General features: G+C 45.5%; 1 protein-coding gene across 1 annotated transcript in view; it reads right to left on the bottom strand.

Moving 5' to 3' along the window:
• The window catches only part of ryr1b (ryanodine receptor 1b (skeletal)), a gene marked incomplete in the record, with an annotated part of 337,334 nt that overhangs the window by 157,001 nt on the left and 169,565 nt on the right, over window positions 1-10,768 (bottom strand). Inside the window, 5 exon segments of the mRNA XM_055895181.1 lie at window positions 1,504-1,639; window positions 4,449-4,543; window positions 4,711-4,961; window positions 7,418-7,691; window positions 9,182-9,261. Coding sequence (XP_055751156.1) covers window positions 1,504-1,639; window positions 4,449-4,543; window positions 4,711-4,961; window positions 7,418-7,691; window positions 9,182-9,261 — 836 coding nt within the window.

The following is a 10,768-nucleotide window of genomic DNA, read 5'->3' as shown; positions in this document are numbered from 1 at the left end:
GGCACGCCTCTATTATGGAGACCACCATGGTGGAGACTACAGCCATGGTGGAGACTAAAGCCACGGTGGAGGCTACCATGGTGGAGACTACAGCCACGGTGTAGACTACAGCCACGGTGTAGACTACAGCCACGGTGGAGACTACAGCCACGGTGGAGACTACAGCCACGGTGGAGGCTACCATGGTGGAGACTACAGCCACGGTGGAGACTACAGCCATGGTGAAGACTACAGCAACGGTGGAGACTACAGCCATGGTGGAGACTACAGCCACGGTGGAAACTACAGCCACGGTGGAGGCTACCATGGTGGAGACCACAGCCACGGTGGAGACTACAGCCCCGGTGGAGACTACTGCCACGGTGGAGACTACAGACACAGTGGAGACTACAGCCACAGTGGAAACTACAGCCACGGTGGAGGCTACCATGTTGGAGACTACAGCCACGGTGGAGACTACAGCCATGGTGGAGACTACAGCCATGGTGGAGGCTACCATGGTGGAGACTACAGCCATGGTGGAGACTACAGCCATGGTGGAGACTACCATGGTGGATACTAAAGCCACGGTGGAGACCACAGCCATGGTGGAGACTACAGCCATGGTGGAGACTACCATGGTGGATACTAAAGCCACGGTGGAGACTACAGCCATGGTGGAGACTACAGTCATGGTGGAGACTACCATGGTGGAGACTACAGCCATGGTGGATACTACAGCATGGTGGAGACTACAGCCATGGTGGATGCTACCATGGTGGAGACTACAGCCATGGTGGAGACTACCATGGTGGAGACTAGCATGGTGGAGACTACAGCCATGGTGGAGACTACAGCCATGGTGGAGACTACAGCCATGGTGGAGACTAGAGCTATGGTGGAGACTACCATGGTGGAGACTACAGCCATGGTGGAGACAACAGCCACGGTGGAGACTACAGCCACAGTGGAGACTACAGCCACGGTGGAGACTACAGCCACAGTGGAGACTACAGCCACGGTGGAGACTACAGCCACGGTGGAGACTACAGCCACGGTGGAGACTACAGCCACGGTGGAGACTACAGCCACGGTGGAGACTACAGCCACGGTGGAGACTACAGCCACGGTGGAGACTACCATGGTGGAGACTACAGCTGTGGTGGAGACTACATCCATGGTGGAGACTACCACGGTGGAGACTACAGCCGCGGTGGAGACTACAGCCATGGTGGAGACTACAGCCACGGTGGCGACTACCATGGTGGAGACTACAGCCATGGTGGAGACTACAGCCATGGTGGAGACTACAGCCACGGTGGCGACTACCATGGTGGAGACTACAGCTATAGAGACTTCAGCCAAGTCAGCGATAACAATATCAATAACAGCAGCAACATCAGGAATATAGTCCAGGTATTAGATAGCCTGGACACCACTCCGAATCCACACTTCAGAATTGTGAAACAGAACGTATACTCAGTGTCTGTTGTTTTGCTAGGTGTTGGAGGTACTGTAACTGACCGTTGACAAAGACGGCAAAGCGGAGGAAGTCCAGGTATTTCTCTCCTCCACAGGGATTCCAGCCGATGTCAGGGTAACCCTTAGACAGGAGCATTGGACAGCTCTGTAGTCCACAGCCCGCCAGATACGTCACCACCTGGAGAGAGTGCCAGGTAGGAGAGGGTAAGGGTTAGCAGGGTACCCCGTAGACAGGAGCAGGTAGGAGAGGGTAAGGGTTAGCAGGGTACCCCTTAGACAGGAGCAGGTAGGAGAGGGTAAGGGTTAGCAGGGTACCCCGTAGACAGGAGCAGGTAGGAGAGGGTAAGGGTTAGCAGGGTACCCCTTAGACAGGAGCAGGTAGGAGAGGGTAAGGGTTAGCAGGGTACCCCTTAGACAGGAGCAGGTAGGAGAGGGTAAGGGTTAGCAGGGTACCCCTTAGACAGGAGCATGGGACAGGGTGATGAGGTGTTCTATCCAGGGTCTACTGCAAAACCCTAGACCCACTATGACTTGGATGACTGGAGTCTGGAGTTATGGGCTTTCCTCGCTGCCTAGTATCTACTGTAGGTGTCACGCCCTGACCTTAGAGAGACTTTTTATTTCTCTATTTGGTTTGGTCAGGTTGTGATTTGGGTGGGCATTCTAGTTTTTCTATTTCTTTCTTGGCCGGGTATGGTTCCCAATCAGAGGCAGCTGTCTATCGTTGTCTCTGATTGGGGATCATACTTAGGCAGCCCTTTTTTTCCACCTTTAGTTTGTGGGATCTTGTTTGTGTGTAGTTGCTTTCTGCACTGCATATAGCTTTACGTTCGTTTTTCTATTTTGTTGTTTTTTCGGTGTAATTTAAATAAAAGAAAGATGTACGCCTACCACGCTGCACCTTGGTCCGATCCATCTCTAAACGAACATGACAGTAGGTCCTGGATGGCAGGAAGCTTGGCCCCAGTGATTTGCTGGGCGGTATGCATTACCCTCTGTAGCGCCTTACGATCTGATGCCGAGCAGATGCCATACCAGGCGTTGATGCAACCGGTCAGAATGCTCTCGATGGTGCAGCTGTAGAACTTTTTGAGGGTCTGGGGACCCATGCAAAGTCTCGTGAGGGGAGTAGGCGTTGTCGTGCCCTCTTCACTACTGTTTTGGTGTGTTTGGACCATGATAGTTTGTTAGTGATGTGGACACCAAGGAGCTCTCAACCCGCTCCACTTCAGCCCCGTCGATGAGAATGGGGGTGGGACCCAATGCAAATTGGAGTGGGTCTAGGGTTTCCGGGATGATGGTGTTGATGTGAGCCATGACCAGCCTTTCGAAGCACTTCATGGCTACCAACATGAGTCCTATGGGGCGGTAGACATTTAGGCAGGTTACCTTCACTTTCTTGGGCACAGGGACTATGGTGGTCTGCTTGAAACATGTAGGTATTACAGACTCAGTCAGGGAGAGGTTGAAAATGTCAGTGAAGACCCCTGCCATTTGGTCAGCACATGCTCTGAGTACACATCCTGGTAATCCGTCTAGCCCTGCGGCCTTGTGAATATTGACCTGTTTAAAGGTCTTGCTCACATCGGCTACGGAGAGCGTGATCACACAGTCGTCCAGAACAGCTGGTGCTCTCATGTATTCTGGTATACTCCGCAATGGCATTGGATGAATCCCGGAACATATTCCAGTCTGTGCTAACAAAACAGTCCTCTAGCGTAGCATCCGTGTCATCTGACCACTTCCGTATTGAGTGAGTCACTGGTACTTCCTGCTTTAGTTTTTGCTCGTAAACAGGAATTAAGATTATGGTCAGATTTGCCAAATGGATGGAGAGGGTGAGCTTTGTATGTGTCTCTGTGTGTGGAGTAAAGGTGGTCTAGAGTTATTTTCCTCTGGTTGCACATGTGAAATGCTGGTAGAATTTAGGTAAAACAGATTTAAATTTCCCTGCATTAAAGTCCCCGGCCACTAGGAGTGCCACCAGTGGATGAGCATTTTCTTGTTTGCTTATGGCCCTATACAGTTCGTTGAGTGTGGTCTTAGTGCCAGCATCGGTTTGTGGTGGTAAATAGACAGCTACGAATAATATAGATGAAAACTCTCTTGGTAAATAGTGTGGTCTACAGCTTATCATGAGGTACTCTACCTCAGGTGAGCAATACCTCGAGTCTTCCTTGATATTAGACATTGTGCACCAACTGTTATTGACAAATAGACACACACCCCTACCCCTCGTCTTACCGGACGCAGCTGTTCTGTCCTGCCGATGCACGGGTAACCCAGACAACCGTATATTATCTGCGTCGTCGTTCAGCCACGACTCAGTGAAACATAAGATATTACAGGTTTTAATGTCCCGTTGGTAGGATAGTCTCGAACGGAGCTCATCCAGTTTATTCTCCAGTGATTGCACTGTTGGCCAATAGAACGGATGGTAGAGGCGGGTTCCCCACTCGCCGACAAATTCTCACAAGGCACCCCGATCTCCGCCCCATGTATCTCCTGCTTTTCTTCATGTGAATGACAGGGATTTGGGCCTTGTCTGGGAGCAGCATTATATCCTTTGTGTCAGACTCATTAAAGAAGAAATCTTTGCCCAGTTCGAGGTGAATAATCGCTGTTCTGATGTCCAGAAGCTCTTTTCGGTCAGAAGAGACGGTAACATCAACATTATGTACAAAATAAGTTACAAACAACGCAAAAAAAACCACACAAAATAGCACGGTTGGTTAGGAGCCTGTAAAACGTCAGCCATCCCCTCTGGCGCCATTCTTCCCGCTCTATATATGAAATAGGACACTGGAGGTTGGTGGAACCTTAATTTGGGAGGACGGGCTCGTGGTAATGGCTGAAGTGGAAAGAGTGGAATGGTATCAAATGCATTGATGCAATTCCATTTTCTCCGTTCCAGCCACTTTTATGAGCCATCCTAACCTCAGCAGTCTCCTGTTAAATAGGGATACAGGGTGACAGGTTAGGGTTACCTTCTCCAGGTCCTGCTCCTGTAGAGCTAAGGCCAGCTCGTTGTTGTCGATACAGGACGCTGCAGCCACATCCAGAGGGGTGGAGCCACGCATACCTACAAGAAGACCAGGATAATGTTTATTAAACACAGATCTAGGATCACATTTCCCTATCCGCAATCCTAACCTTTACCACTAGAGGGATGAAAACATAACTGATCCCTCACCAGTGATTAAGAGTTCATCTGTGTGTTTTCTGATTGACAGGCAGAGTGTACTGTACCTAGGCCGATGCCGCTGTTCTGCAGCAGGTAGCTGAGGTGATCAAACATGGACCTCTGGTTCTGACGGCTGATACGACAGAAGTAGCACAGGAACCGACAGCAGTTGGTCACCATCTGGGGGAACCGGATCTCCTTGGAATCTCCTCCTCCTCCCAGCACATTAACCATCACCTCCATGACAGTCTCATGCATCCCCAGAGCCCTCATCAGGTTAGGGTGCTGGTAGAACACCTTGTTGTTCATAATGTTCCTGGAAAACAAACAAACAAATAAATAAATAGGTAAACAATCAGAGCTCTAATCAAGTTGGGGTGTTGGTAGAACACTTTGTTTAAAGAAATGCACACCTGTATAGGCGAGGTGCTGGCTAGCGGATTAGAACCCTGGTTAACACTGGGCCACCTAATTGATGCCCGATGCTCTAGGTCATGAGCCTAACCTTTACAAGGTACAGTAACCAGACATACCTTAAAGGTACAGTAACCACCCTAACCTTAAAGGTACAGTAACCACCCTAACCCTAAAGGTACAGTAACCAGACATACCTTAAAGGTACAGTAACCACCCTAACCTTAAAGGTACAGTAACCAGACATACCTTAAAGGTACAGTAACCACCCTAACCGTAAAGGTACAGTAACCACTCTAACCTTAAAGGTACAGTAACCATACATACCTTAAAGGTGCAGTAACCACCCTAACCCTAAAGGTACAGTAACCACCCTAACCTTAAAGGTACAGTAACCAACATAACCTTAAAGGTACAGTAACCAGACATACCTTAAAGGTACAGTAACCACCCTAACCTTAAAGGTACAGTAACCAGACATACCTTAAAGGTACAGTAACCACCCTAACCGTAAAGGTACAGTAACCACTCTAACCTTAAAGGTACAGTAACCAGACATACCTTAAAGGTACAGTAACCACCCTAACCTTAAAGGTACAGTAACCACCCTAACCCTAAACGTACAGTAACCAACATAACCTTAAAGGTACAGTAACCAGACATACCCTAAAGGTACAGTAACCACCCTAACCTTAAAGGTACAGTAACCAGACATACCTTAAAGGTACAGTAACCACCCTAACCTTAAAGGTACAGTAACCAGACATACCTTAAAGGTACAGTAACCACCCTAACCTTAAAGGTACAGTAACCACCCTAACCCTAAAGGTACAGTAACCAACATAACCTTAAAGGTACAGTAACCACCCTAACCTTAAAGGTACAGTAACCATACATACCTTAAAGGTACAGTAACCACCCTAACCTTAAAGGTACAGTAACCACCCTAACCTTAAAGGGTACAGTAACCATACATACCTTAAAGGTACAGTACCCACCCTAACCTTAAAGGTACAGTACCCCGAAATACGTTAAAGGTACAATAACCAGACATACCTTAAAGGTACAGTAACCACCCTAACCCTAAAGGTACAGTACCCCGAAATACGTTAAAGGTACAATAACCAGACATACCTTAAAGGTACAGTAACCACCCTAACCTTAAAGGTACAGTAACCACCCTAACCTTAAAGGTACAGTACCCTGAAATACGTTAACGGTACAATAACCAGACATACCTTAAAGGTACAGTAACCACCCTAACCCTAAAGGTACAGTAACCACCCTAACCTTAAAGGTACAGTACCCCGAAATACGTTAAAGGTACAATAACCAGACATACCTTAAAGGTACAGTAACCACCCTAAACCTAAAGGTACAGTACCCAGGCGTATCCTAACCCTAAAGGTACAGTACCCAGACAAATCCTAACCTTAAAGGTACAGTACCCAGGTGTATCCTAACCTTAAAGGTACAGTACCCAGGTGTATCCTAACCTTAAAGGTACAGTACCCACCCTAACCTTAAAGGTACAGTAACCACCCTAACCTTAAAGGTACAGTACCCAGGCGTATCCTAACCCTAAAGGTACAGTACCCAGGTGTATCCTAACCTTAAAGGTACAGTCACCACCCTAACCATAAAGGTACAGTAACCACCCTAACCCTAAAGGTACAGTACCCAGACATACCTTAACGGTACAGTACTTAGCCGAACCTTAAAGGTACAGTAACCACCCTAACCTTAAAGGTACAGTACCCAGGCGTATCCTAACCTTAAAGGTACAGTAACCACCCTAACCTTAAAGGTACAGTACCCAGACGTATCCTAACCTTAAAGGTACAGTACCCACCCTAACCTTAAAGGTACAGTACCCACCCTAACCTTAAAGGTACAGTAACCACCCTAACCTTAAAGGTACAGTACCCAGGCATATCCTAACCTTAAAGGTACAGTACCCCCCTAACCTTAAAGGTTCAGTACCCAGGTGTATCCTAACCTTAAAGGTACAGTACCCCCCTAACCTTAAAGGTACAGTACCCAGATGTATCCTAACCTTAAAGGTACAGTACCCAGGCATATCCTAACCTTAAAGGTACAGTAACCCCCTAACCTTAAAGGTGCAGTACCCAGGTGTATCCTAACCTTAAAGGTACAGTACCCCCCTAAGCTTAAAGGTACAGTACCCACCCTAACCTTAAAGGCACAGTACCCAGGTGTATCCTAACCCTAAAGGTACAGTAACCACCCTAACCTTAAAGGTACAGTACCCACCCTAACCTTACAGGTACAGTAACCACCCTAACCTTACAGGTACAGTAACCACCCTAACCTTAAAGCTCCAGTAACCAGACGTACCCGATGCTCTGGATCATGAGCCTCTCCTCCTCAGGGCCCATCTGCACGATGAGCAGAGATCTGATCTGGCCCAAGCACTCCAACAAGTCCATCGTATCCTGGACAGATACAGCGTTGATGGCGTAGGCTTTAGGCAAGGCTCTGGTCAGCTCTCCCAGCCCATCATACTGCCTATGGAGCAGGCTGAACATTAGACGCACCAGCTCAGGGTTCTGAATGAAGGCCTCTTGGGCCCAGTGGATCATGGTATGGGAGATCAGCTCCTGGAGAGTGCCTTGGTGAAAGGAGGAGGGAACACACAATGGAGTTGTAGTGAATGAACAAGATATTACTTAGTTTTTACTTTGCGTTGGCCGGGAACTACAACCAGCTCAAGCTTTTGTGGCATAGGAACATTTACAGGGGATTTTTGGGGGGTACAGGGGATAAAATAGATAGAATATTATTAGTGTGAGGGACCACTAGGAAGTGCTAGATTACGCCACCACTTGAATTAATACAGGAGTCAAGTCTGCCAGGAATCACCTGGAAGGAGGTCTGGAACAGAGCAAAGTTGACTATTGAGGCCCTCGATGCGCCACTTGGATTTATTAACAGGAATAAGTCAACTAAGTCTAGGATGTCTGTTTGTTTATACTTCAGTTAACCGATGAGCTGTCAGACTTAGACTAGGCACTTAACTGTGTGAAGCTGTGAAAACAGCAAGTACAGACTGTGTTCTAACCACAGAGACAGATAAAGATCACCTCATGGATATAAGGGTTTGGGGTTAGGGGTTAGGGGTTAGGGGTTAGGGGTTTGGGGTTTGGGGTTTGGGGTTAGGGGTTAGGGATATACTAGAGTTAACCTTCTGGTTTGACCTCCTCCTCCTGGGTTAGGGGTTAAGGGGTTAGGGGTTAGGTGGTTAGGGGTTAGGGGATTAGGGATTAGGGGTTAGGGGTTTAGGGGTTTAGGGGTTAGGGGTTAGGGGTTAGGGTGGTGAATGTGTTCTTACTGGGTTTGACCTCCTCCTCCTGGGTTAGGGGATTAGGGATTAGGGGTTAGGGGTTAGGGGTTTAGGGGTTAGGGGTTAGGGTGGTGAATGTGTTCTTACTGGGTTTGACCTCCTCCTCCTGGGTTAGGGGATTAGGGGTCAGGGGTTAGGGGTTAGGGGGTTAGGGGTTAGGGGGTTAGGGGTTAGGGGTTTAGGGGTTAGGGGGTTAGGGGTTTAGGGGTCAGGGGTTAGGGGTTAGGGGGTCAGGGGTTAGGGGTTAGGGGTTAGGGGTTTAGGGGTTAGGGGTTAGGGGTTAGGGGTTTAGGGGGTCAGGGGTTAGGTGTTAGGAGTTAGGGGTTAGGGGTTTAGGGGTTAGGGGGTCAGGGGTTAGGGGTTAGGGGTTTAGGGGGTCAGGGTTTAGGGGTTAGGGGGTCAGGGGTTAGGGGTTAGGGGTTTAGGGGTTAGGGGTTAGGGGTTAGGGGTTTAGGGGTTAGGGGTTAGGGGTTAGGGGTTGTGTTCTTACTGGTTTGACCTCCTCCTCCTGGGTTTGGGTTTAGGGGTTAGGGGTTAGGGGTTAGGGGTTGTGTTCTTACTGGTTTGACCTCCTCCTCCTGGGTTAGGGGTTAGGGGTTAGGGGTTAGGGGTTAGGGGGTTAGGGGTTAGGGGTTGTGTTCTTACTGGGTTTGACCTCCTCCTCCTGGGTTAGGGGTTAGGGGTTAGGGGTTGTGTTCTTACTGGTTTGACCTCCTCCTCCTGGGTTAGGGGTTAGGGGTTAGGGGGTGTGTTCTTACTGGGTTTGACCTCCTCCTCCTCTTCTGGCTCCTCCACCACCTCCTTTTTCTTCCTCAAGTTATTCACCTTTCCCATCAGCCTAAGGAGATACAACATTATCCATATGTTATAACACAATACAATGACCCTAACCCTAACCCTAACCTTGCCCATCAGCCTAAGGAGATACAACATTATCCATATCCCATATAATATATACCATATGTTACAACACAATACAATACCAATGTTATATTGTCAGTATGTTATAACACAATACAACGTTATATTGTCAGTATGTTATAACACAATACAACATTATATTGCCCATATGTCATAACACAATACAACATTATATTGCCCATATGTTATAACACAATACAATACCATATGTTACAACACAATATAACATTATATTGTCAGTATGTTATAACACAATACAATGTTATATTGTCAGTATGTTATAACACAATACAACGTTATATTGTCAGTATGTTATAACACAATACAATGTTATATTGTCCATATGTTATAACACAATACAATGTTATATTGTCCATATGTTATAACACAATACAATGTTATATTGTCCATATGTTATAACACAATACAACGTTATATTGTCAGTATGTTATAACACAATACAATGTTATATTGTCCATATGTTACAACACAATATAACATTATATTGTCAGTATGTTATAACACAATACAATGTTATATTGTCAGTATGTTATAACACAATACAATGTTATATTGTCCATATGTTATAACACAATACAACATTATATTGCCCATATGTTATAACACAATACAATACCATATGTTACAACACAATATAACATTATATTGTCAGTATGTTATAACACAATACAATGTTATGTTGTCCATATGTTATAACACAATATAACATTATATTGTCAGTATGTTATAACACAATACAACGTTATATTGTCCATATGTTATAACACAATACAATACCATATGTTACAACACAATATAACATTATATTGTCAGTATGTTATAACACAATACAACGTTATATTGTCAGTATGTTATAACACAATACAATGTTATATTGTCCATATGTTATAACACAATACAACATTATATTGCCCATATGTTATAACACAATACAATACCACATGTTACAACACAATACAACGTTATATTGTCAGTATGTTATAACACAATACAACGTTATATTGTCAGTATGTTATAACACAATACAATGTTATATTGTCCATATGTTATAACACAATACAACGTTATATTGTCAGTATGTTATAACACAATACAACGTTATATTGTCAGTATGTTATAACACAATACAATGTTATATTGTCCATATGTTATAACACAATACAATGTTATATTGTCCATATGTTATAACACAATACAATGTTATATTGTCAGTATGTTACAACACAATACAACATTATATTGTCAGTATGTTATAACACAATACAACATTATATTGTCAGTATGTTACAACACAATACAACGTTATATTGTCAGTATGTTATAACACAATACAACGTTATATTGTCAGTATGTTATAACACAATACAACGTTATATTGTCAGTATGTTATAACACAATACAAC

The sequence above is a fragment of the Salvelinus fontinalis genome, chromosome 33 (assembly GCF_029448725.1).
Source record: "Salvelinus fontinalis isolate EN_2023a chromosome 33, ASM2944872v1, whole genome shotgun sequence".
In the NCBI taxonomy this organism is placed as follows: domain Eukaryota; kingdom Metazoa; phylum Chordata; class Actinopteri; order Salmoniformes; family Salmonidae; genus Salvelinus; species Salvelinus fontinalis.
Note: the sequence above shows the minus strand (reverse complement) of the source record. Positions and strands in the feature narration are given on the sequence as shown.